General features: G+C 45.6%; 1 protein-coding gene across 2 annotated transcripts; it reads right to left on the bottom strand.

The window, feature by feature from the left end:
* LOC131708102 (cell surface glycoprotein MUC18-like) lies at positions 1-27,206 on the bottom strand. Of its 2 annotated transcripts, XM_059010227.1 has the most exons (17): positions 27,021-27,206; positions 9,445-9,572; positions 8,920-9,136; positions 8,446-8,516; positions 8,134-8,221; positions 7,515-7,694; positions 7,292-7,419; positions 6,636-6,789; positions 6,196-6,311; positions 5,813-5,954; positions 5,332-5,453; positions 4,478-4,619; positions 4,357-4,389; positions 3,968-3,985; positions 2,711-2,837; positions 2,260-2,374; positions 1-2,131 (listed from the first exon to the last, which is right to left on the bottom strand). In XM_059010227.1, exons 1-17 carry the CDS (start codon positions 27,091-27,093, stop codon positions 2,102-2,104), a joined length of 1,884 nt encoding a protein of 627 aa, XP_058866210.1. In that variant the 5' UTR covers positions 27,094-27,206; the 3' UTR covers positions 1-2,101. The 2 variants fall into 2 exon arrangements, with proteins under 2 accessions (XP_058866210.1, XP_058866211.1); XM_059010228.1 differs by lacking the exon at positions 3,968-3,985 and having other exon boundaries at positions 27,021-27,205.

A 27,206-nucleotide genomic window follows, 5' to 3' on the forward strand; every position in this document is an offset into this window, starting at 1 on the left:
TTTATGTATTTATTTATATTTTGCAACAATAACGTCAATGTTTTTTTAAAAAAAAAACAAAACAGGAACACAATAGAAGTATATATATATAAAAATATAAAAAAATCAAGGCAGTTTTTTTTTGCTTTTTAAACATAATTTACTAATTCTTCTCAACCACAGTGAAAACTCTTCAGCTACAGCATCTTCTATGAATGATGCTTAGAAAGGTTTGAGTTCCAGAGTTCTTTGCTCTGCTATAATTCTAAGGGTTGCCAAGGCAACCCTCATGTTTGTCAGCCAATGGTAGCTGTTAAATCAGGGGCAGGGTCTAATACTGTCCATTCCTTTGGCTTTAGCTACAAACAGAGCGACACCAGCGCCGCACTCGTATTCTGCCGGTACACTTTGCCTCGTGGAAACACAGTTCTGTGATCTGCACTGCCTGCTGTATCTGATGAATTTGGACAGTAAAAGTTGCAGCCTCTCTGTGTATGACAGTAGAACTTAAGGCTTAATAATAAAACGACTACAAAAACTCAAAAACAGAAACACAAAACGAAATAAAACGAACAGTATAAACATATACACCAACTAGCTACCTCCTTTTCGCAGTATGCTTTCTACACTGCAACCCAGCAACCACTGAGCTGCTCCAACCCCCAATCTTCCACGCTGCAGCCCAGTGCTCTCACCTCTGAGCTACTCCAAACCCCAATCTTCCACGCTGCAGCCCAGCAACCACTGAGCTACTCCAAACCCCAATCTTCCACGCTGCAGCCCAGTGCTCTAAGCCACCACTAAATCCTGTCTGGGTTCAAACAGAAAATGAAGCAATTCAGTGCTAATGCTACTTAAGTTTTCTTCAAAGAACTTGGGTTCTGCAACGTGATGCTAACCCTTACAGGGCCTCTGTCGCTTCACCAGCCCCAACCATCAACTACTCTATACTCTGTGAAATATAAATACATACAAACCACACAGGCGCTCCACAGTAGCAGGCTTTGCTAAAGGGAAGAGCAGAGACATGAAGCTTCATTCTGGGGGATTCTAACAATGCAAAACGCCCTTTCTTCACATGGGCTCTATAATATATAGTGTTTGAACCAGAGCTCTAGTACTGGCATACCTATCACAGTAATAAGCCTTGACCTCTTTAACCTGGCTTATTCACACAGTATTACAAGTTTCAGAAGAGAGTAAAACTGGGGATGAATTTACTAAGAGTGAAATAACAGAACCTTGATTAGAAACGGGTTCAGAATCTGCAAGAAACAGCCGTGACCCGCTGTGACGCGAGAGCCACAACCGCGAGGCAGCTCTCCCGGACAATCTTCCCGTTATAAAAACGTGTTCCTGATGTGTGTGTAACCACTTCCTGAGAAAAGCCCACCAGGTCTGCAGCTATTCCGAACTGGTTACTGATAAAATGGGTTCGATGAACTGTCGTCTCTGTGTGTATTTTTGGAGAAACGGTCTTTTCGTTCGTGGAAACGTTTCACGGGATCGGAACCGGGCTGTGTGTCTGTTCTAGCTGCAGTAACACAGTCTGCCATAACCCGGCAGCCCTGGGTTCAATCAAAACGACCGCCCCGCTATAGCCATGATATAGTTCTAGAGCTGCTCTATCTGGGTATTGTGCAAAGAACACAATGTTTGGTACAGTAATACACTTCAGTAGTCCACAAACCTGACTTGCCCATAGCTATAGAGGCGCCATTGGTTTTGATTGAATCCAAGCTTTATGCAGTCCTTGTGGTTCTGCTTTCCCAGGGGGACTGGGTGTGTTTCTACCTCTCCAGTGGATGCCAATTCTCCCGTCTGTCTTCAAGAGGCAGGCAAGCAGACCAGACTATAAGAAACAAGTTGAGCAGAGAAACGTTTCAGCTGCTGCCCTCTTCAGAGTACGAGGCCGGCTGTACTGAGCGAGGGGAGAGGAGCAAAAGCACAGTTCACAGCACAGGAGACATGAGAGAGAGAGGGTTTAGTTTGGGAAGGGATTACGTGGAATATAGGAACTAATAGGGAACAATGTGAGGAGCGGAAGGGGCTGTAAGGATGAGGGACGGGCCGTTCTGCTTTTTGAGTCGTCTTTTTCTTTCTTTCTTTTTCTCTCGCTCACTCAGTTCCGTAGGTCGATGTACTTCTCGCACTAATCCAAAGAAAAAAAAAAAGAGATAAAAAGAAAACGTAAGCGTCCTACACGGGGTGCAACTGTGCGGCGATTACGAGAAAAGGCAGTTTTATGTTTCAGTCACGGAGCTGAGTTTCCATAGTTACCTGGTCGCTAGGGGGCTTCTTGTCGCCGTTGACACCCTGTAGTAGCCCCGCCTCCTCGGTCTTGTCAGTCTTCATCTCCACAACGATGTCGTCTTTCCCAGAGTCCGCTCGAGAGCTGAGTGGAAAACAAACAGGAAACCCGCAACGCGCTGTGGTTACAACTAAGTGTAGAATTCTGAGAATGCTGAGACAAGTTTACCACGGTGCTTTCCCCATAGTTCCCCATCATTTACCCTGCTGTGCTAGGTTTTTTAAATTTGCTTTACCATACCCTGAAGCTCTTTACAATGCTTTACCATGCTTTCACTGAGCTTCATTACACTTTGCTCTGCTTTTACTGTGGGAAGGTATGTCAAATGTGTGTAACTGTAACTGCAGTGTAAGTGCTATTGTAATGTAATGAAACAGCACTGTAACTGCAGGAGGAGGAGTCGGAGGAGTCGGGACTCACATTTCCTGCTTGCCGGTTCGCCCGCAGGGAATCTTGCCCTTCTTGTAGAGGAAGTAGAGGACGCTGCCCAGGATGGCGAGCAGCAGGATGCCCACAATGATGCCCACGATGATCACGCCGCTGCCCTCTAGAGAGAAAGAGGCGGGCAGGAGTCAGGCACGGGGCGGCACTCACTGGGCAATGCAGCACACGAAGCACAAGAGAAACACAGACAACGGCGTGCGCTGAAAGCAAGGCTGGACAACGCAAACGCCTTCAATCTAGACAGTGGGGCTGTATTCCATGCCATAGAAACAGGTGCTATTCAGATCAACTGAATAGTCCCCATTCTATTTTCAAATGAAAATACATGCCCGCTATCGCATTCTTTCAAAGCTGCCCTTTTCAGCCCTATTTATGCAGCATGGAAGGTAGTGTACGGCAGGACAGATTTAGGGAACGCCTGTAAAGCCCTGGTATCAGTGCTGGCTAGGTAGTGACAGCTAACGCTGCTGTTGCCTGGTTCTCCTTTACCATCTGTCTGGCTGCTGTCAGCAGATTACCAGCAGCCAGACTCCCTCCCCCTGCCTGCCTGTCTGCCTGCCTGCATGCATTAGGACATAATTCTCTTCCTGCTGGAACCACTAATAAACAGGAGCTGTAATCATAAATCAACAGACCCATGTCCAGAACATCTCTCGCTCTCTCACTCTCTCGCTTGCTCTCTCGCTCTCTCTTGCTCTCTCTCTCAGGATACAGTTTTATAACTAATAATAAATACATTTTAAAAAATACAAAAATACTTCAGACAGGACAGGCCCCTAAACTAAATCTCAGCTGGATTGTTTATCGGCAGTTAAAAGGTGCTGAGCACCTGGCCTTTCACTTGCCACGTCTCATCCTGTTTCCATTTAGAAACGCTGAAAAAAACTCTCAATCTAGAAGTGTTTGTCAATGTCTAACCTGCTGTGATAGCGCTGGACCAGCGAGAGAGCAACGAGAGCACAGCATGCTGGCCGAGGCCAGTAAAGCAAAGGGGGAGAGTGGAGATCTCTACTGAAGCATCTGATGTTGAGCTCTTGCATGCTGCACTTGTTATATAGAACGAGGACTGCGAGTTACATACACTGTGCTCCGTGCGTTTCCCATGCGTGCGCCATGCTTCTGCTTGTTATTTCTGAGATGTATCATGCTATGCTATGCTTTCAGTAGAGCTGGGCTGGCTAGGGGGTAGGGGGTTAGGGGGTTAGGGGGTTAGGGTTGGGTAGGGGCACCCACCTTTTTTCACTGGTTGAACTAGACGAGAAGGACAAACCAGAAGAACACAGAGTTATCCCAGAGCTCCTTTCATCAACACTGACAATCACACACAGGTACTTGGAGTTTAGTGCGTGCAAGTAAATAAATACATAATTCTGCACACCTCAATCTTCATGAATGAATTGAAGAATACATAAATAAATAAACAGATTGATCCATTGATAAATTCATTGCTGCATTTATGAATGATGCACTGATCTGCATAAACAGCTTGCAGAATAAAGTTTTGCATGAGCTTCCATTGATCTGAGGGGGCTGTCACGCAGAGAGCAATCTGTACAGCTGGATGCAGGAGAAGACTGAGCCCTGCTACAGTAATTACTGTGTTACAAATAACAGGAGCTTACCTGTGGAGAAGGGGGATGGCGGGGTGACAGAAACTGCAAAACAGAAAATAATATTCATTAATGACCGCCTGTAACCCACGACATCCCGCTATCAGTGTGGCCCTCTGTGTGCGGAACTCACTCAGCGTGATTCTGAAGTGGCCCTCATTGCTGCCCAGAGAGTTGGAGGCATTGCAGGTGATCTTGAGGTCAGGGGTCACAATGACTGACATCACGCTCACCGCTGTGTTCTTGCCTACATGGTGCGCCACCTCCTGGTAGTCCTGGAAAGTACAAGCAACACGGTCCCATTACACTGCTGGGAGTTTTTGTCAAATCGTTTGTTATACCTTTCTTTCGGTAATACTACATATTCATTACACAGAGCAGGCGTTTATTTTCAGTTTTCGACACACCGTTTACCAAAAGAGAACGTTTATAAGCACTCTTTGGGAAATGCTCTTTAAAATAAAAAAAGGGCCAGTAATTGCACAACTTTTATTGAGCCACTGAGAAAGACGCCAAACCGGTTTCCTGCTGGATTGACTTTGTTTGAAGCGATGGCAGACGAAGCAGTATGTTGTAAGACTGTGCAGAGATATCTTGTTTCAATGCACACGTTATCAGAGGTCCGCTGTGTGAGTGCAAGCCCCAAAAACAATAATCATCAAATGAGTTTGGGAGGCCGCCAGCATTCGCACTGTATTTACATTCTCATCTCCCTCGGGAAGGACTGTGCTTTCTGCCCTGATTCCCACACTTCAGCTATACCACAAACTCTGCAGTGAAGTCAGCTTCCTTTATAAAACGTGTAATAATAAAGCCGACAATCCCATGCTTATACTACTCATGTACTGTGCTGTACTGTGTCCCCGAGCGACAGACAGTTTGGTGGGCATTAGCACATTTGTCATGTGATGCTGTATTAGCCAATAGGGTTGCAAGTTTCAATCCAAGGGTTGAGTAATCTGGGGCTGAACGGTGTGCGATACATACCTTAGTGCCAGAAACCTCCCAGGAGATGCTTGGCTCTGGGAATCCGGTCGCCTTGCAGGTCAGGTTGACTTTACTACCTTCTAGCTCTTCCAGCTGAACCGGCTGTAGCACGACAGGACTCCCTGCAGCAACGAGCACAGCACAGCATTCACTTGCAATCTCTTCAACCCTCTCTGTGCCTCTGCCCTAGTCACTGGGCACGCTGCTTTTCCACCTCTACCCACTAGACCACACTGCCTCCCTCCCAGTCCCTCTGTTCTACCCACTAGACCACACTGCCTCCCTCCCAGTCCCTCTGTTCTACCCACTAGACCACACTGCCTCCCTCCCAGTCCCTCTGCTCTACCCACTAGACCACACTGCCTCCCTCCCAGTCCCTCTGCTCTACCCACTAGACCACACTGCCTCCCTCCCAGTCCCTCCACCTCAGATTCTAATTTCAACCTGGAGCTGGATGTTCCCTTGGAGAATGGCGACTCACCCAGGACACTGACTCTGACAGAGCTGCTCCTGTGCAGCCCAGGTACTGCTGGCACAGTAACCTTGCAGATATAATCTCCAGCGGAGTCGAAACTGGCATTGGCCAGCGTGAGGGTGCTGCCCCGGCCCATCTCCTGACCATCCTGGGGTGCCAGAGACAGAGGCAAGGAGAGAGTGCGGGTGAGTGGAGGGCAGGGCTTTTTGTACAGTTCTGCTTGTACAGTTTATTAAAAATAAATCTTGCATGCATTTCCAAATAAGGTTTGTTTTCTTAATTATTTCCAGATTGTGATCATTTCCAGATTGTGACAAACTAAACCCTGTGAGCTGCTGTTCTTTCGCTTGGAGTGTGAGTCTCAGTACTTTGTGGTTAGCCTTCTTTACCTTCATCCAGACTACCCTGGTCTCCTGGGAGCTGAGAGCATTGCATGACACTGTCAGCGTCTCGCCCAGTAGGAGCTCAGCCGAACCTGAGGGGGTCAGAACGATGGGATCCAGGTCTAGAGGGACAGACAGACAGACTGAGTTACTGCTCTGCACTGTAACAGAGCATTACACTTCATAAATACCCTTGAGATGGTGTAACCTGTTTTGCATTTGGAAGTCTGGAGCGCTGCTGAAGCGAGTCATCAATTTGAATCTCCCTGTATACAATTACACAAACACAAAGACAATTTCATCTGATCCAGTTCAGAAGCTAAAACTACAAGCTGCTTCTCCTGCTGAAAGGGTTTCTGATAGAATGCTCGGGTGCCTGTTTTTGAACTGTGAAGCGTTTCTCTTGTGTGATTCTGTGCACTTCACCGCCCGGCGATCTCACTCACAGTTTACAACGACCTTGAGCTCCGAGCTCATCTCCATGTAGGTCTCCACGTCCAGGGACTTGCAGCGATACATCCCGCTGTCCACCCGCGTCACCCCCCTCAAGATCAGGACGTCTGTGTCCACGGGCAGGTCCTCTTCTTCCTCGGTGCTGGGCTGTGTGGACAAGAGACCGTTAATATGGAACTGGGCTTGCCAAAGCCTTGCCTAAGCCTTACCATGCCATAGGTGTGCATTCTAACACTGCTACAGTGCGGGTTTACCATGGTCATGTCAAAATACATTATTCACCCTTTCAACCTTTACATGGGGACATATGGGAGACGCAAATGCATGATGACCTCATACGAGGATGCAATTTCCCCATATTATTATTATTAATAATAATAATAATAATAATAATAATAATATCATATCATTTAGCAGGCGCTTTTATCCAAAGCGACTTACAGAGGGGGTGAACTATGCTTCATCAACAACTGCTGCTGCAGAGTCACTTACAACAGGACCTCAGTTTTACTTCTCATCTGAAGGATGACATGTATAAAGCAATGGAAAAAAAATGAAAAATATACTTATTCCGTGTCATGCATGAAAGGGTTAAAAAGGACACTCTGTAACAGTGGGCCGGGGTGTAAAAAAGGGGGGCGTCCCTCACCGAGAGCTTGTGGAAGGTGTAGGGGGGAGGGGGGTTCCCGTCTCCGATGCAGCGAAGCTCCACCTCATCCCCCTCCTTCACCAAACCTTTTGGGGACTCCCTGATCAACTGCACGTTCAGTGTGGGGTCTGCAGGTAAACAGAGAGAGACACACACACACGCAGTTAATACACTTGTCTGGGGAGTTCATATTGTTCAGGGTAGTGAACGAGGGATGCCTCACAGTGCACAGTCACGTTGATTGCTGTGGACTCCATCATGTGCTCTGATCCTGGCATCCTGTAGCTGACCTCACAGTAGAATGTGGAGTTCACGTCCTCCTTCGACACCTTGTAGAGTAGAGAGCTGCTGACTGTGTACAGACCGCTCGCCTCTCGCGTCACCTGATGCATGACCTCCGTCTCTGAGAAACAAGCACAACACACAATAAGCATGTACAGGACTGAGCAGAACAGCAAGCATGCCCTTCATAACGGCCGCGCCGCACAGCACACAGGACTACAGTTATAACTCTCTGATGAGAAATCAACCAATCGCTGTTCAGCATTTGTCAATTATCCCGTGCAAATGACATATGACAGAGTGACAAAATGCTAAAGCAATATAATGTTTCACATTTTTTTTATAGTATTTCAAATGAATGCATTATTATTATTAGTTACTGTCGTGTGTAGGTTGTCTCTTATTATAAATGCTTGACCAGGCTGCACAAGACTTGATCTCTTATAACAATCCCTTACACCCTAACCCTACACACGACCAATGAACTTGTAGGGGATGCAAGCCAGGTGTCTCTTGCCTCAGGACTTTGTTGACTATAAGAAGTTATCGGCTACACTCACTTTCTTCCTCGGTCTGCAGTGGGGAGCGGTTTTTGTACCAGGTGATTTGGGGCTCTGGGTACCCATTTCTGGAAACGCAGGATGCAACCTACAACACAGACCCACAGTAAGAGGACAGGCAGCGAGGACTTCCATAGAGATCGCGTCCTTCTATTCATTAGGTTCAGAGGGTCCATTAGACTGGACAAAAAAAAAAAAAGTTATTGAGGTTCCGAACGAGAAACGCGCTCTACAACATCCAAATCCTTACTGATCAAATGTATACAAACTGTACCATTTGAGGGAGAGGGAGAGAAGCGGTGAGATCCATACCTTCTGTAGTTCATTGCTGGTGATTGAGAGCCCGGAACGCGTGCCCTCAATTTCAGGGAATTCTGGGGCATCTGAAAAAAAAAAAAGAAAAAGCTTCCACTGCATCATCACTAAAGTGTGACATCATCGAGTAAGGTTGATAGTGTGACATCATCAGTGCACATGAAATTATTTTTAAGAAAACCCACAGAGGGTTATCTTTTGGTAACTGTAGCCTAGTTTCAATGGACGTGCACACTAATAGGTAATACGTCAGACTCGTTAGTGAAGCAGTGCTCAATGCAAAATAGCCATACCTAGCTGCTCTTGAGTGGAGGAAGGTGGGACATTCAAAAAGGCTTTCCTTTCTTAAACAAGGGTAACAGAATAAAGTAAATCGACAGCTGTAGAAGAAACCGAGTGATTAAATAATAAATAACAGACAGCCTGTGTAAAGCAGCCCTGCAGTCGCACATGAACACCCTCTTCTCCTACCGTAGACTCTGAGCTCGGTGCGGTTCTCTCCGTTCCCGGCTGACATGCCCCCGACCTGGCAGATGAAAGCTCTTTCGTCGCTCAGCCCCACGTTGCTGATGGCCAGGGTGTAGTCTTCTTCCTGTACGCTGATGCGGTCAGTGTACTCTGTCCCGTTGTCCGCCACGCTGTCAATGCCGTCCATGTAGTAGATCCTCTCCCTGCGGTCCAGCCCCATCTGTACAACAAGATAGAGGTCAGCAGCATCGCCAGGGTGACCGGCACTCAGGCTAGCCGCGGTCTGGATGCTAGCCGAGGTCTGGACTCTCGCAGCTGTGCATCTTGTCATTAGCATGATTAGGAAAATGAAAAACGCAACCTTTGAAAGTTGCCTGACCAGAAACAACATATTCTATGTGTTGTTTCATATTAGTTTTAGGTTGCTTGCTGTGGAAATAAAAGATTCAGAGGAGAGCTCTGAGAGATGAAATAAATGCCGAAAGCCTGCCCCTGTCCCTGCGATGTCGGAAAGGCTCCGGTACTCACAATGAACCACTGCACCAGGACGGTCTTGGTCTCTTCAGAGAAGCGGGGGGTGCACTGGATAGTCGCCGTGTCTCCGAGCTGAACCTCGACCACATCCTTCATAGACACAGTCACCTCTGCCAACACCCCTGCACAGGCACACAGGACAGGCTATTGAAGCAGGCATGTTAACACTTTACATGTGAAGTATCTTCAACTGAAAAATGAGTGTGCAAATTTACAGGGGGGATCTTTTATAAGGGTAGTGTACATCGCAAGCCAACAACGAGGAGACATGTCTCAAAGCCATCCTGATGGTTATAGATAAAAGCAAGCGCTCTTCTCCGCTTGTTTACAGCTTCCCTCGTCTTCCAGCTCCTCCTACACAGTGTGCTCCGGGCGCTTGCACACAATCACAAGACACACAGCCACTGGATCCGAACACTGCCCCCCCTGAAACTGCAAGAGAACCACCTCTGCTTCCTACTGGCTATCCAGTCATCCAGTCAGTAGGCTACAGAGTACCCAAGTCAATCACCCACGCCTCTACCTTCTGTATACACTTTCTCCCCACAGCAGATCCCTAAACCTCTTTATATATTAAAAACCAAAGAAAAAACGCAGCCGAAAAGGACACACGCTGTTATGTAAAGAATTCTGTGAGCCCGCTGTCACACTCAGGAATGAGAATCTCCCTGTTTGGGAACGTGTTCCCTGAATGGCACTAAATCAGAGACAAGGTGTGTGGCATTCAGGAAGAGACTTGGTGGGGTCTGTGAAACCACCCCATAATGTTTATGTCTTCCCCAACTCATGTCCTCCCAATGCACTAGTAAACTAAATCTGTGACAATCTTACAGGGCTCCGAACTTCAAAACGGTTCCTCCATCTTTCGGGTGAGATGTAATTGTAAGTGACTCTGCAGCTGATGCATAGTTCACACACCCTAGTCTCTGTAAGTCGCCTTGGATAAAGGCGTCTGCTAAATAAACAAATAATAATAATAATAATAATCACTGACACCTTTCTGACCCGGCCAAACTAATGCATGTTTTACATGCGCTAGCGAGCAGTGTCACACCCCTGGTTTCCTGGATTTCAGCGTTATTCTGTGAAACTCTTGGTGTTTTTTTTTTTTTTAGTTTTGTTAGTGTTAGACCATGTCTTTCTTCCAGGGGATTTTTAAGTGTGCAGATTGCTTTGCTACGAAAGACAAACAATTATAAGAAACTTGGATGCTTTCCGCAAACAAACGCGTCCAAGTAGCTCCAAAACCACGACCACGGAGATCGAAAAGGTTGACAGCATTTTTTTGGTTTTCTGATTATCTGAGTCTCTGCAAGCATCATGAGACTGTGCTTTAAAAGAGTCCACGTATCCATACTCCTCTTTGTAGGAGAAAAACAAAAACAGGAACAATACTTGGGAAGGGCAGTGAACAGCCAGGCCCTGTTAGCTCCACTGTACTTGCATGCAGTCAAACTTCAAAGCTCGTGCCTTCACCAGACAAACACTCTCATTTTGGTTTAAGGGGACCCTTTTTGGTTTATTAACTGTTACCCACTAGTTTCCTGTGTAAGCAAACATGTTTCAATATTTGTTAATGGTTTCTTTTAAAAAGTTTTAATATTTCTAAAGGCCCTTTTGAGGATTTAGTATCATTTTGCAAGCGACTTCAGGTTGTGTGTTCTTTATTTGAGTAGCATATAAAAAGGTTACCATGTGACCTAATCTCTGACAAAACATAAACACATGTTCATGTGTCAGGAAGATAGTTGTTGACTGCTAATAAAAAACACTGCCCCTTAAAATGAAACGCAAGCAGAGGCTGCAACTACTGTACGCTTAGGAATTTAGGAGGTCTTCAAGAATGCAGTAAAACTGACATCAAATATCTAGCATAAAATTTAGCAGGACGAACTATAGCAGGAATGCTGAATGCACATTATCTGGATTATGTCTCCATTATCTACCCAGCATTCTGCTGCGATCCAATATGAATACACACTTTCATTGCAATTTGAGGGTCCGATGGCTTGGGAGTAATGCACTGTAATCCGTCCCTAATGCGTTGTACTGGCAAATCCTGTACAAATTTAAATACTCTGCAGGAGTTAATGCATTCCATTACCCTTATATACACCTGCAGCTCCAAACGGAACAACACGGCCACATTACAGTACTGCACATGGCTAGAGATCCAGTGTGGAATGCGTGGTGTGGCAGTGCAGGTAACCTCGCCTCAGCCCTGTCTGCTGCTGACACGGTCCTGTCTACGCACAGCTGCTGGAATACCTAACAGGTGCTTGGACAGGCGCCCGCATTGTGTCTGACTGGTAACAAACTCCCTCTGTCTGCCCCATGTGTTTTGAATTATGTACAATCTCCCCTGTCTCTCTGGATCTAATTTCAGAATCTCTCTCTCTCTCTCTCTCTCTCTCTCTCTTTGAATGATGGTGATTTATAGTTAGTGTGAATGCATGTCTCCCATATCTTTTATCAGAGTAAGTAGTTATTAGTGTGTTTTACATTACCCTTATTTTCATGATTGCAATCATTCTGATTGGTCCAGACTGGGTCTGTATGGCTGCAGGTATGACCCCGTGACCCTGTGACCTCTGGACTCCAAGCTGATGGATCTGAAAGGGCACAAATCGCCCAGGGTCTGCATACAGGGTGTGGGGAGATTGGGGTGCAAGAAAGGCTCTTTGCTCTTTTTTGTATGAAGGCTGTAAAGATTACATTTTCCACCCTCAGCCTAGGTAACAAAGAGACCATTCTGTGCGCCTGTGTGTGACGACGGCTCCTCTGCGCGTCGAGAACACATTTCCCCGGGACACGGAGCACGCTGTCTTCAAACCACCGGCACTGTGGAACCACAGGCCTCTCAAAGAACCACACTGTTCCCCAAAATCAAGATGCCCTTTGGAGCACGGGACCAACACTAAAGAAAACAGACCGGAGGTTTTTAAAAAAACAAAACATGCATTTGGGGGTATTTCAGTACAGCACACAGCGCGCATTATACTGTGTCCTTTGAGCAAGCACACTCTGAAACCAATCTGTCCTCAAGCTACTGTATGTGAGCTTCTTAACACAAAGCCTTGCCAATGAGTCACAACCTGCCTGCCTGACACTGACTCTTCTGTGTACAATGCTGATGTCAGTGTTGAGGCTGACCCTTGACAGTCCCTGTCGGTTTTTGCCTCCCAAACCCACGGGCGCTCCAGATCTAATGTGACCCTCCTTCCGGAATTTACCTTTTGAATGTTTTGTTTTCCTTCCACTCCTAAAGCTAGATGTTTGGTTGGAAAAACAACAACCCCTTAAAGGGGAAGCAATTTTAGCCAAATATCCAAATCCTTAATTGTTCATACCACTGGGCCAGCTAACCACTTAGTCATCAACAGCCTTGTCCCGCACTCACCAGAAAAGCACTTATCTTTCTCCATACTGTAGTTACTGTGTATAGAAGACAGCCCCCCCCCCCCCCCCCCCCAACAATAACAACGTTTATTTCACCATAAAAGGGAAAGGTCACGTGGAATAAAACGGAGATACCAGCCCTTTGCCTGCGTAACTACTGCCCTATTAATAGCATCTCTGCCTAGCATCAGCTCCCATGACAAAGCTGCCTGCTGGCACAAAAGCTTGCCTTGTTTGAGAGAGCCGGACTCCCAGCACTGCACCCCTCAGAAAGAGGGGGGGGGGCACAAGGTATGTGATAAAGAACACAGGCTCTACACTTTGAGAGACACATTCGCTAAACAACAAATCAAGGGTTCCTTTATGCTCCTAAAAGACTCCGTCCTAGTTCGGTAACTGCTAGTTTAGCTTTTCAGTGTAGCACACGTTCCTGTGTGTTTAGTTAATAAGTAGCTTTGCTCCTTTGGTATGGCTCTTTGACCATAGTGTCAGACCCTTTGTGTCTTTGGTTAGTTCCGGATTGCATATGTAGAGAACTCCTTTTAATGCACGGATTCTGGATTTCTATTAACAGTTCTCCCTCTTTCCTCACTGCAGAACTTTGCTTTCAACATGCCTGCCTAACCGCGCCTTAACCAAACCAGTGAATTATCTGATGCTGAAGCAGCTGAAGCTTTTTTTTCCCCTGCAGCTCAGTGCTTCCTGTGGACCATTTTAAACCGCTCTCTAAAGGGTCTTTTTTAGCAAGCGGGACACAGCGCTGACAATAATGAACCACTGAAAAGAACCAATAACTGACAGAATTACAGCAGGGCTCCCCTCCCACCCCTCTCGCACACACACACAAACCGGACAAAGCAGCCCAAACACAGCGACACAGGTTCCACTGCGTCTCCGTGGCAACGCGGAGCAGACCCCAGGCGACCCTGCATGCTGCTGAAACACGCTGTCCTTTCTCTGGATGCGAGAGCAAACAGAAGAGGGTCTCGGGGCCGAGAGGCAGGAAGAGGGCTAAGTGTGGAGCCGGTGTTATTAGGCAGACAAGCCTAGTTCTATCCAAGAGACATGCCATGTTAATGTACTGCACTAATCTAAGGCTGATTCTTTAGATAACAGCTTTTTAACAGATTGGAAAAGGCAGTCTCTGTGACACATTGTGCCAAAGAAGTTAATACGCTATAGACGGAGCCTACTGCAAAATTTGTATCTGACTTGTGGTTTTGGGAGCGTGGCAAAACTCCCCCTGCCTTTTTTAATCTTGACTTTCCCCTTTCCCCTCCCCCTCTGAGCTCAATAAAGTGAGCCCCCCCCCCCCCCAGACGAGGCTTCTGTCTGGATCAGTACTGTTTAAAAGGCAGGCTGACAATTACTTTTTTGGTTTTAGTGAGATTTAATGGTGGGGCAGAAATCAACGTGGACTGCTGATCACCCCATGTTTATCGTATGCCAAAACACAACAGACCTGCTCGGGCTCCACAGCTATACCAGTTACTAAAGACAGCCGTCTGGAGCTCGTCAGAAGCCAGCATGATTAAGCATTGCAGACAGGCTCACTCCTTTTTTGGTGTTTAAAAACGTCTGTGCAGAGTCAGACATTAAAAATCTGCATGTATTGAAATGCACAGTCGCTGCCAAAAAAAAAAAAAAAAAAAAAAAGAGCTCTCGGTTGTCAGCACACACAAGGGAACAATAGGAACAATGGCAGGTAGGCTGTGTTTGCATGTTTCTAGATTTTGAATATCAGTGCCCTTGAAAGGCGAGGGAGTACAATGTGTTGCAGGTGAGCAGCTACATCAGGGAAGCCACAAAGAACCTCGAGGATCCTTGATCCTGACCAGAACATCCTCCTGCTTCCCAGCTACCCAATCCTGGCTCTCTCTTCTAATCTGAGGCTTGCGTCATATCCGGAGCTATTTTAATGATCTAATCAGTGGCTGATCTAAATACCGCCACCCTTTGACTGCATTAATCAAGCTGGGGTTTTCACCCAGAGTGGATTTATTCACTTCTTTACACAATAAAGGAATCGGGCACATTTCAGGGTGGCAGCATTAAGATCTGCCACAGTTTGAATCACACAGACCCCAAACTGTCCGCTGTCCACTAAGGTGACATCATTAAACGTGTGACACCCCCCCCAGACAGACTCGAACCCAGGTCTCCAGAGATCGTGCATTTACCTGCTCTCCACCTAGCCCTGGAGTTTTCCAATTCCAACTGAATATCAAAGCAGAACGTGTTCCCCCACACACCTGACAATGAGGTCGGGGCTGTGGAGAGCAAAATCTGTGTCCTTGCTGTCTGCACAGCTGGTACCACGGGATGCTTGTCTGTCTGGCTAATTACAGCCTGATGAAGTGCTGGCATCGCTGCCTGTCTGGGACCCCCCGCTGACACCCCGTACATGCAGGACGAGCGGTGCGGGGGGGATCATAAGGACGCTGTCTCACTGGGGGGCCGGCAGGGGGCAACCGTTATTTTATTAGGAGGATTAAACAAAATTCATGTATTCATATTTCTTTTCTTCCCTTCGTTAGTCATTCGTCTGGATTTAGCTTTGTTCTTTTGATAATGAATGTAATTCAGGGGGTGTGGGGAGAGGGGGATGTCATTAGCTTAGCACACTGGGGACGGCAGTCTCCACTCTCTGGATCTCTGGAAGAAAACAGCTACTGAAGAAATTGAAAAAGGCTTCAGTCAAAAGTTTAACATTGGATGCATCAGGTGTATTGCAACTAAAAGGAAGCAGCTGCACTAAACCACTTGTATTTTTGCACTGTAATAGTAAACAGCCGTTACACCGCGTGGTGTTTCTGTTCCCCCACCCCTGGTTTTTTTTTTTGACAGCGACTCTTGCTACAGAACTTCAATACAGACAGCGCCTTCTCTTTGTCATGACGTAGCTCGGAGCCCTAGCAAAGAGAACGTGTGAAGTGTGTGTTTTACGTTTTCTAATGAGAATGGATATAGAGGAGAGAACAGGGGACCACAGGTTTACTGCAATATAAGGGGGTTGCATTACAACTGAAGAGCACTGTATTAAAATATACATCAGACAGACAGTAAGGGTGGTAATAATAATACAGATTCAGTCATGGTTTCATTTTCTCTCAGTGGAGACTGTAGCATCACTGTGAAAACCTGTCTCTAGTCCTCATGTAATGGTGAACCATCTCAGAGACAATGACCGGGGCTGCAGGGTGACAGCAGGGGACAGAGAGCCAGGGCATCCCCGATTCAACCCCCAGATCAGCCACAAGCTCCCTGGACACTCCCCTTGCGCTGCAGTTTAATGGGAACTACCCAGGTTTGAAACATTTTAAAACGGATCTGCAAGGAGATTCAGGTTCAGTAGTTCTACAAAGACCAGGAGGGCTCCGAACCGAAGTTTTTGATTGTGGTTCTCATGTCGCTGTGCTTGATGTGCATTTATGTGCACCAGCCTGCTTCCCTGCACGTAGCAATGCCAGCAGTGCCCTCCAGGTGGGATCCTGTAGTTAAATAAACTAACATGCTGGCCCTCCCTCACGTCTGCACTTCAGAAGCAACGTTCACAGATTCGTTCAAATGGATGGTCCCTTTCATGCATGGTAATTACCTCTAAGGCATGCCAGGCTGTACTACCGTATTATCCTAATTGGTAACAGCTGAGCTTAATTAGGCTTATCCCACAGGACACAGGTTCAGGTGCAGCTAAGCTCATAGTACAATAGTGCTGGGACAGTCTGATTATTAAAACAAGCGCTGCTTCACAAGTATTCAGTGGCAAAAATGATCATGTTCATACCTGTCTTACAATATCACAGAATGTAGACATGTACTATGCAAAGAAAACCAATGAGCAAATCAGTAACACCCATTCTACTGTACAGGAGAGGGCTCAACTCTCCTTTCTTTACAGCTAATTTGATGGGGTACAGGTTTTATTTTATAGGCAGGAAAAAAAAATACATCTCAACTACTGTATCCAGCTTCCTCAGCCTGTCAGGTTACAGTAAAATAACAGCTGAAGGCTGTAAATGGGCACTAATTACTTTCCCCAGTCCTGTCGTCCGTCTGTCTGTCCGTCTCCCTCATGATGGAGGGCTCCCCCAGTCAGAACAGATGCTGGGGTAGATGGGGGGTCTCAGTCTGGCTCTGTAGGGTTGGGGGTCAGCTGTTTTTGCTACGCGATTGGCATGCTAAGTCTAGAGAGGTACAATCTGTGTGACCCCCTGATGAGCATTGGGGGGGGGGGGGGGGAATCAGGGGGTCCACAGACCCCACAGTAGTCCTCCAAACTTTTCTAAGGGGCACAGCTGTTCTCTTGCACTCACACTTACACACTCTCTCCATCACATGGGTTTTATGTATCATTGTCAAACACAGATGGATAAACCCCTCTACCCAGAACTGGTCCATTCGCACTGGGATGACCCTATGTGGATTTGAAGGGGTCAGAAAACTGCCTATGTGGGGTGCTCCCGGCAGCATTATCTTAAAAGGCTCCTAATGTGCAAGGGATTAGCGGAGGCAACTGCTGCAGTAAACAAAGTAAATTATTAATGGCAGGAAAGGAAAGGTGCAGACAATGTACAATAGCTCTGAGCCCTCCCCGACGCTCCTGTGGGACAGCGTAGCTCTTATTTAAGAGATAATAGCAGCCACGGGATCCATCGCCACAGCACAACCATGCACAGAGCTAAACCAGCATGACGATTTATGCAAGGCTAACAGTTTGTTCCAGTAAATATAAAAACAGAGAAGCGTCATAAGAGCAGCTTTCATCCATTTCATAAGAAATACTTAAAAACACAGCCCCATGAACGCAGTGCCAAACCTCCAGGGTCAGTATGATCTTGCTATAAATCATCTGTGACATGCTTTAATGCAAAGGGTCGCGCCATTCGCTTTAATGTGCTTGCAGTCTGCACAGGGCTGTGAATGAATGTAACGCACACGAAAGCCTGGTGTTCCATTTTAATGACCTTGTGGAGTTTCCTGTGAAGCCAAAGTGGAAGTATATAACGCCTGCTCAAAGGGGTTGTATGGAAGGTGATCGGGCTCGCCTGCCACTTCAAAAGACCTCATATTAACCCCAATGGTCGCTGCAGCCCGGGTTCCATCTGCCACCTGAGGTCGGGCTGAAATCGGATCCTGTCTGTTTCCGTACGCAGCAGAGCGGTTTCAATGAACTTTCGCAAAACTCAGAACTCAATGCGACCGGGTTATACAGGGTGAGGATAGAAACGTGGCATTTAGTTTAAGATTCTTTCTCTCTCAGCTAATGCTGAAGTAGGCAGAATGGCCGTGTCTCTGTTAGTAAGCCTATTTATTAAAAGTCAGAATAATGTCTTTCTTGGAAACAAAGTAAATGAACCAAGTCATTTAAATGAAAAACAAATACATAATCCATGTGACTGATTTAGTGTGCCTGCCTTTGTGTAGCTACATTACTGTATAGAAAAAAAAAAGAAAGCTCTGCTATATTTTACACAGATATTCCCAGCTTGCTGGAGCTGGCCGGGTTCCAGTGCTGGCAAACAGTACCCCCTTTGCCTCTCCTCGCACATTGCACCCCACGCGGGACCACTGAGCGAGAGCAGGAATGTTCCAGGAATGTTCGGAATCCAGCCCCCGGCAGTGCTGTCCGGAATGCATTCCCAATACTGGGACACCTCCCTCGACACAATCCCGTCTGTGTCACCCCAGCACTGAGGAGCCAGTGTCCAGGGACTGGACACCAGTGCCCCATCCACAACTTCAATCCCAAAACTGGGACGTGATGAGGAATAAACTACTGTAAAAGGGCGCGATTTTCAAAACCTTTCACTCCAAATCATCACTAGCCCCCAAAAAGTTATCACTAGCAGTGAACGGGTGGTATTCCCCTGTAGGGAACTAATCAGGACAATACTTCCACTTCAAATCAGAGCTATTCTGCAAACTTCTAAGATTCACAACGAGGTCAAAAGCACAAGTGAGTCAGTTCTGTAAAGCAGTTCTCTTCAAACCAGGATGTGATTCAATCTGCTCTCCCTCTCTTTCAAATACTCCACCTGAGCCTCTTGATTTGGCAAACAAATCCTCATGCAAATCCTGGTTGTGGACAAGGACAGTGATCCTCATCCGGGGGCTCTAGGGAGGCAATTTGCGAACCAAATTTCGGGCAGCTGCCTTTCGACTCTTTTTGTCCACGGTGTGTTTGCGTCAGGAAGCAGCCTAATACTGACACTGCTGGAAAACTCAGCCGTGATTTCTGCAGTAGAAGCTGTATGAAAAGTCTCTCATCTTCAGATTAGCCCAGCAGTATTGAACACACAGCAACAGCTGAGCTGGGGTCTTTAGTTTCAACCTGAAGTTCTAACTTAACTTTTTTTTTCAGATGTTCCGTTCCGTTTTATGGAAAATTAAACAATTAACTGAGGGTTTTGTTCTTCTCTTTCAGGGTATTCACAAACAGTTAAACTTTTTAGATCCCTTTACATAATGTCAATTGGATACTGAAAGCTCCCACATCGCACTGAAACCTGTACACAGCAGGAGGTTTTTAAATCTGTTTTTCAGAGTTTTCAGCGCTCTCTCGCTCCCAGACCGCAATGTCGCTATTGATCTTGACCATCTCACAGCTCGATCGCCAGGTTTAAAGGAAGAAATAGTTATTCTGAGTTAGCCTCCTCTGTCTTGAACCGCACTTTATCGAACAGAAATTGACTTGCGGGAGGGCTATTTATATCAGAGCTAAGGATCTGTTATTCCTTATTAGCTGCAATGTCGTTCAAAGAACTGTACACTGATAAAGAAAGCATAGTTATTTAATTCAACTGTTTGACCTGGATTTAATTTGGTTTGCTGTCCTTGGATATCCTGTTGTTTCCATGTTTAAATATAGGCATTATATATATGTTTTAATGAATGTCTAATGTTTGTTGGTAAAGTAATGGCTTTTAAAAAAAAAATAGATATTCATTATTAATCATCACACTGTTATGAATAATGAATCCTATACTGAACAATGACGTAAAAAGACCTCAATATAATCAATTAGTTGAACAAACACAGACAAGAGGGCCCATTTCCAGTCATTTTTCAACTGAAGAGGGCACGATGTAAAGCGATATTTATTTATTTTTGAATCCACCTAAATAATATTGCTCTCAATCAGCTGTGTTCATTGCTTGAAGAGCTGCTCAAAGCCCTTCTCTCCCTCTCCAGCCTAAAAAGTGAATTGAATTCCGGGCCCGGTCTGAATGCTAGACAAAGCCGGTTAAACAGGAAGGTCGATTCGAGCTGACCTCCTTCACTTGGGAAGTGGCCAATCACAGCCCTGTCGAAACTCAAGGAAAGAAGAAAATCGACTGGGTTTCAACAGGGGGGGGGGATGTCAAAGAACTGCAACAGAATGAACACAAAAAACAACACGAGGTCAGCCACCTTCAAATCCAGCCACCTTCAACGCCGATGGTCCAGTGCTACAATGGTGGCAATGGTGAGAGCACAACGTCAGCCAGCGGTAGAATGGTATGGCAGCGTTCTCCTGTTTTAAAATGCCTGTGCTGTCCCTGTGGGGTTACCCATGCTTGCTGGTAATACAGTGCAAGACCATGGGCTCACACCAGCACCCCCCGGGCCATATTTGTTTCAAACCCATTGTTGGTCATTCTGCGTCAGCTAATGGTTCTGCTAAAGGTTCACTTCGTAGTATTCAATCCAATCAATATTCTATATTATATAAAAAAAAAAGAAATGTGTTTCAACAGTGATCAGACTGGAGATCCTTTAAAAGTTACAGAGCCCAGAGCACAAAGCTCTCCAGTGCAGTTACAGCCTGGTCCAGCCTATGCATGGCTCCTTTCATCAGGTCTGCTGTAATCCTAAGCCTCATTACCTGTGCTGCTTCCTGCCTCCACGTCTCCCTGACACTCGCTCCCGTTTCAGCACAGTTTAACCTTCGCGCTGCTGCTGTTTTTGGCAGACAGCGCTCTCCCTCTCTCTGGAGACGCAGTGGAAAAACACACTCTCTGTTCCCGCAAAATAATTCTCTCTTTTTTTTTTTCCTGAAAAAAACCTGGTCAGGAAACTGAATTATGAATGAGCGCACATAAAGATTTAAGCAGAATATAACAAGTTTGCTTTATTGATTCCAGGAATCAATAGTCCCACTTTTGCAGCACAATCATTCTCATCCGACACACTAAGGAGGCCACTAGTTATTAGCAGAAATGAAGCAGTAATTAGTTACCTAATCTCTGTGAGGGCATCGGACACAGCATTGGAGTGTGTTCATGGAGGATCTTCTTGAATGTGTCTCAAATGCCTGTCTTACATATCTTACCTAAAACCTTGTTTTTGCAAGCTTCAGTGTGTTCCACACCCCACTCAGCTCCTTGTCTTGAGGAGAGGAACAGCATAGCTTGCAGCTGTGCGATTCATAATATTTGTTTAACCTTCATTGGGGTTGGCGAGCTTGACCGTGTCTTAAACAGCTTGCAAGACTTTCACAGAGCTTGTTAAAGATAAACCACTGGAATATTTGCTTATAAACTCTTAGAAAATCTGTTTAGAAGAAGAAAAAAAGTTTCTAAACCTGTCCGACTTTATGCTTTTACTATGGGAAACCTTTATAAGGCTACGTTCTGTACATTAAGGACACATTGTACATGTTGACAAACTCTTTCAACATTATCAATGTCTCTATAGTCTGTTTTACATACAGGGACTGTGTTAGACTGCACTGGACTGAACAAGGTCATTTCACATTAACCCTTTCTTCCCTAGTCACGACTAGCAATTCAGTTTTTAAAATCACATTTTACCTTTTCAACCCCTGTTTGAAATGTCCGCTTCCGACATCAAAACCATTCCAGGTTTTACTGCCAGCTTGATGAGCCACAGTGTACAGGTAACAAGCTCAGGTGTGTCTTAATAAACTCAGAGTAAAACCTGGCACGGCTCAAACTGCTTATGCATTATCTCCATCAACAGACAACCTTCGATCCCTTGTTAAAGTCTCCCATTGCCTCCTACCAAGGTGAACCCAACCTATATTCGTCTTCTAAAGACTTCCAGGAAGCACCTGCAGACTAATAGCATCCCCTGACGGCACTACAAATAACACCCTGACAGCTGTCACTTGAAATCCCTGCTTGATCCCCGTACACCCCCTCCTGAAGGAAAACAACCGGAGGTGGGAGGCTGAGGGGTAAGGTTTCCGAAACTCGAGCCCCTCATGTTTTGGGGACAGGACGGCGCTAGTTTACAGCGGCAGGTGTTTGCAGCTGTTTGCGGGCAGGATGAGGATAGGGCTGGGGGGGGGGGGGGGGGCGAGTTTAGAAAGATCTAAAGGTTTTCTTAAGTTCTCATGCTCTGTTTTGCCAAGCTGGTGCCGTGAGGCTTTCTGCAGCAAAGCTCCTGAACCCCAAGGACCGTGTGCCACCCAGCTGTCAGCATCTGGAATCACAGCCCCTGTGCGACTGGAGACCCGGGTTCAAACGCTGTTGTGGCGTTTGCAATCACTCCGAGCGGTTCTGGGTTCTGTTACTGAGTTATCATCCCCTGGTTCTGAGCTTGCTGGGAGAACAAGCCAGGCCTCCCTCATCCTGTTCTAACCATGTGACACAATGTAACCAAGAATGGGTGCCACTACACGTAGGATGCATAAAGCAATTAAAGTGACTTACTTGATTTGAACAGATTGAAATATTGTCGCCACGCCAATCATGAACTGCACTTGGTGTGCCAAGGTTGTGAAAAACAGCATCTAATCGTGCCAGAGAGCCTCTTTAGTGTCTTTACTAATGAGCCTTTAATGATTTACTTGGCATGTCTTTAGAGCCGAGGTCCTGTTAACGGCAGACTTCACAAAAGAAAAAAAACAAACTGGATCACACGGTCAAGGGAACAACATTGCAGCCGGACTTGTGTTGCGTGCTGCTAATTTGATTACTTCCCCTTTGATAAATGAAACAGGATCATGAACATGGAGACAGGGCAGGGAGATACATTTGGACGGACGTAAACAGCATGTTTATTGAATGATAATGCAGAGGTAAAGATCAGACATGCCCTTTTTACAGGGGAGTCAATTCGTTCTAGCTTTTAGAGGGTTTGTTTTATTTCAATAGCTCGCACAGTAATTGCTTTTCACTATTGACTCACCAGAGGTAATGGATGGCGCGTGTGTGTGTGCATGCTCTTTCCTTTAATGTGCTTAGAAAGGCAATTCATGTGACGTCCTCTAATTAGACATGCTTTCCACAACAGTGACTATGGATAGGCTTTTACCAGCACAGTTACTGCTATCATCCATTACTACTATCTACCCGAATGCAGACGTACCTGTCCAAGACAAATGAGGCTAGTTTAAAATGATGATCAAAAACACCATTGGAGGAAAAACTACAAACAACTTTCAATTACTAAATTCACTGAGCTGTAAAACTGCCGAAACTCAATTTCTGCTGCCTGTTGGTCTGCCATAAAGACATCATTGGGAGCTCTGAGCTGGGGAAATGGGCAGCCTTGAGCACATTGATTCCTTATCAGGGCGCTTTATTGATGTCTCAGTTATTTACTGTTAGTTGTATTTGCTATGTACCGACCGTGACCTGATTTTATAACAAAGCACGTCAACAGCACAAGAAAAACCCCATTGTAAAAAACCCTGGGATAAGCAGGAACACATGGCCAGCGATGTCACAAACACTGTGCAAGACCTTGTGCAGTCACAGAGTGTTTGTCTCGTGTTTACCCTGGGATAAGCAGGAACACATGGCCAGCGATGTCACAAACACTGTGCAAGACCTTGTGCAGACACAGAGTGTTTGTCTCGTGTTTTTGATGTCCACCCATTCTTCTTGCAACAGTCAGGTTTATGACAAACATGCCTAAATCCACCATGCACTTTGCATCATTAGTCTTTTCTAAGTGGACTAACTGGCGGTGTTGCAAAACTTTGTATCAATCAGCAATCGTGGGAACTACTTACTTATTCATTCATTCATTCATTCAATCATTCATTTCTTTAATTATTGCAATCGCATACATTTCCACAAACCCAACCGTTGAAGACAGCTTTAAGGTCTACTTTCAGTCGGTTGGTCTGTCCCACGTCACATGGATTAAAATACAGACCCGGTTTCAGAATTTTTTTAGAACAGCAGCAAGTAATGTTACAATAGAAGCATTATTAGAACCGCACGAAGATAAGCATCCTGCAAGGCAACTCAGCAGCCAGGCGCTGGGCTCCTTTGCGTCCGGCACATCGTGCTTTTAAAAATGAACAAGGTTTGATTGTGTGCTCATCGGTGGAGGTCAACAGGTCTCGTGTCAGGGGGGGTTCAGGGCTGCCTGAACATCTTTTCTCCGCATTCCGTGCTTGTCGGTTTCCATTACAATGGAGCGCAGGAAAAGTGCAAACTCAGAGACTCCTCCCACTGCAAAGTGAACGTTGCACGCAATAGGCTAGCTGTGTGCTCATTAACACAAAGCGAACAGCATTTGTTAGGCTGTTAGTAAGACAGCTGCTCCCTGTAATAAATAGTGATTCCCAGTGTAGAAAATAAACGAGTGTGTTGCGTGAACCTGGTGAGGCGACTGTAGAGTCAGTGAGGTCAGTGACAGTGACTGATGGGAACAGGGCTATTGTTCAAAGCAGAGTACCTCACAATAACACAGCCAGAGAGATACTTAGCCATGCAGAAAGGCTATTCGATAGAGTTTAATAGTGTTTCCTGTTCACTCCATTATGCTGACAGAAAATCCAGGGGCATTCCTGTACCCGATCTACAGTGCCAAGCTTGCAGTGATTTAGAAAAGGGGAAAAGAAACTGGTGCAGTTACAGAAGCAGAAAAACGGAACTGTAAACAGAACGGAACGGAAGTGTGTTGTTTCTTTTGGAAGGGGTTGGGGACTGGTGCTAACTGGAGTAAACTTAGAAAGAGTAAAAGAAACTTCATCAATTCAATAGCAAACGTTTTGACTAGAAGTATTTTTCAAGCAGGCCAAAAAGAATGTGGAGAGTGGGCGACGAGGGAGAGAAGGGGGAAAGAGAGAGAGGGAGAGTGGGTGAAGAGGGAGAGAAGGGGGAAAGAGAGTGGGCAGAGAGGGAGAGGGGGAAAGAGAGAGGGGGAGGAGAGAGTTGGTGGAGTGAGAGAGGGGGGGAGAGAGAGTTTGACAGCGATTGCCAGTGACAGAGGGAGGGGGTGAGGAGAGCCAGTGAAAGGGATGGGAAAGGGGACTCTGAATATGTTTTCCTTCACACTACAAGACTCAGCGTTTTGTAGCAGACAAGTCACCCCATGTGGCACTTGTAAACTCTGAGGCAGTTTGCGGGGAGCCCTCTGCCCTCCTCTCCCCCCTCCTCTGAGAAAACAGACCCTGGTGTGCTGCTAATGCAGGAGATTTCACTGCTATTGCTGGCAACAGAATTTCATTTGTATTGTTAACTTTAGCACTCTCGCTGCCTTTTACTGTACAGCACAGCGTTTTTGATCAGCTCTTTGGCACCTGGACAGGGAAAGCTGCAGATAAACCGCAAACCAACTCAGGCATGTTGGCTTTTCATTCAAACTATACTATATATTATTATAATCAACTTGCTTTTTTATTCCAAATTCCTCAGATTTTATGCATCTAAAATAGAGAGATTGGATTTATCAGGAGTCTCGTGGTCTGGCAAGCAGACAGACCACGTTTCTATTAAGACACAGTGCCGCACTGTGCAGCGCCGTGTCAAACTACTCCAGTTCAGACTGCATTTCTAGTGATACAGGGTCCTGGTTTTCTGTCTCTGAACAGCACAGTCCATGCAGACCCCAAACAGCCCCCCAAAAGAGCAACCCGTTTTTATTGTTGTGAGGAAGTCTATAAAAGAACACGCTGACCATTCGCAGCGCGCATTGCCATCGCTTTCAATCCTGAATCTTTATTGACAAGAATTACTCACAGTACCTTTCATTACTCAGAACGGAGCGGCTGCACTGCCCTGCACTCCGGACTCCGGTGATGCTGAAAAACAGCCTAACCGCAATTTCAAATGTGTGTGTTTATATATATATATATATACATGCATTTATATAAGACTGAATGACAATGCATTTTCTAATACTTATGGTAGATAAACTTCCCTGCTGCTAAACTGAATCAATGCAATCGCTCTTCAGGCGCTTAGACTTGAACGGCTGGCAAGGTAAACACAAATCGACTCGCCCGTGGTTTCGAAAGCTGTTCAAAGCACCAGCTCACGCTCATTTGCATAAGGCTTGCTCATAAAAGAACTGAAGTGAAATTGATATTATGTAAATATTCGTGTTATGATAATACACACAGTCAGTGCCAACAAACTGCAGCAACACTTTCCTTTCGAAACGAGTTATTCGTGTTTTTTTTTTAAAGCTACCAACATCCATTTCAATTGTATTTCATAGAGAAGTCGATAATCCGATTAAAACTTCACATTAAAGCTCGAAACCGCTTAAAAGTGTGAATATAATTAAATATCTTTACATATCAGTTATTATTATTAACCCTATAATGCATGAATATACTTCCTAGATAGAGAACAAGCTAAATCAATCGATCCATCTTTATTTTATATAGCGCCTTTCATAGTGGACCATAGTGTTTTCAAACACCTTCACTCTTTGACTAAACCCACAGACACACCAGCAATATACAAACATATCGACCCCTAGTCTCAGAAAAAGACAAAACACACTCTCCCACCACGCCGTACAAGCCAGCTCCATATAATACTGTTTAAACTCATACAACTAACATTGACGGGCGTCAGAAATTGTAGTTCGTTCAGTCCAGAAGAGCGCTCTGGATGAACCGTGGACAAGGTTTAGCGCACTTTCTTTTGCACATAACTCCAACTACAAAACAGAAATCAAATCAGAAAGCACGCTCAGACCGTGACAAAAGGGTTATGTTTGCTAAATCTGCATATCAACTCTAGAAAACACAAATGCACACACTAGCAAGCAACATCATTCATCCGCTGCAGTCTCTCATGCTGCAAATTATATATATATATATATATATATATAGCCTTGCTGTGCAATAATCAAAGTGATGCACGAATACGTTTTCGGTATAGTAATCAATTCATTTTAAGCAGGGATAAAACAAATAAAAATAAAAAAGAGGTTGTATCATGCAATAGCAAGTAAATGAGCTATTTGCTTACCTTGGGTGGTTAATAACAGTAAAATGCCAAGTACTCGAGCTGAGTTCAGCTGTGCGAGTTTCTGAAGAGCCATGATGCTACCCGTGCGTTATCCTGAGAACGAAATGAGAAGTTTCTCAGAGAGCGCGGATGGAGTGGGGAGAAAGGAAGCGGGAGGGGTTGAGCGAGGAAGAGAGAGAGAGAGAG

The sequence above is a fragment of the Acipenser ruthenus genome, chromosome 40 (assembly GCF_902713425.1).
Source record: "Acipenser ruthenus chromosome 40, fAciRut3.2 maternal haplotype, whole genome shotgun sequence".
NCBI classification, from domain to species: domain Eukaryota; kingdom Metazoa; phylum Chordata; class Actinopteri; order Acipenseriformes; family Acipenseridae; genus Acipenser; species Acipenser ruthenus.

Bases quoted from the DNA above. Each gene is read 5' to 3' on its own strand.
- LOC131708102 (XM_059010227.1), bottom strand. From the start codon at position 27,093: ATGGCTCTTCAGAAACTCGCACAGCTGAACTCAGCTCGAGTACTTGGC. The intron at 6,790-7,291 runs GTGAGGGACGCC...TTGTCCACACAG, and splicing joins ACACCTTCCACAAGCTCTCG to CCCAGCACCGAGGAAGAAGA. The intron at 6,312-6,635 runs GTGAGTGAGATC...CTGTCCCTCTAG, and splicing joins GCTCAAGGTCGTTGTAAACT to ACCTGGATCCCATCGTTCTG.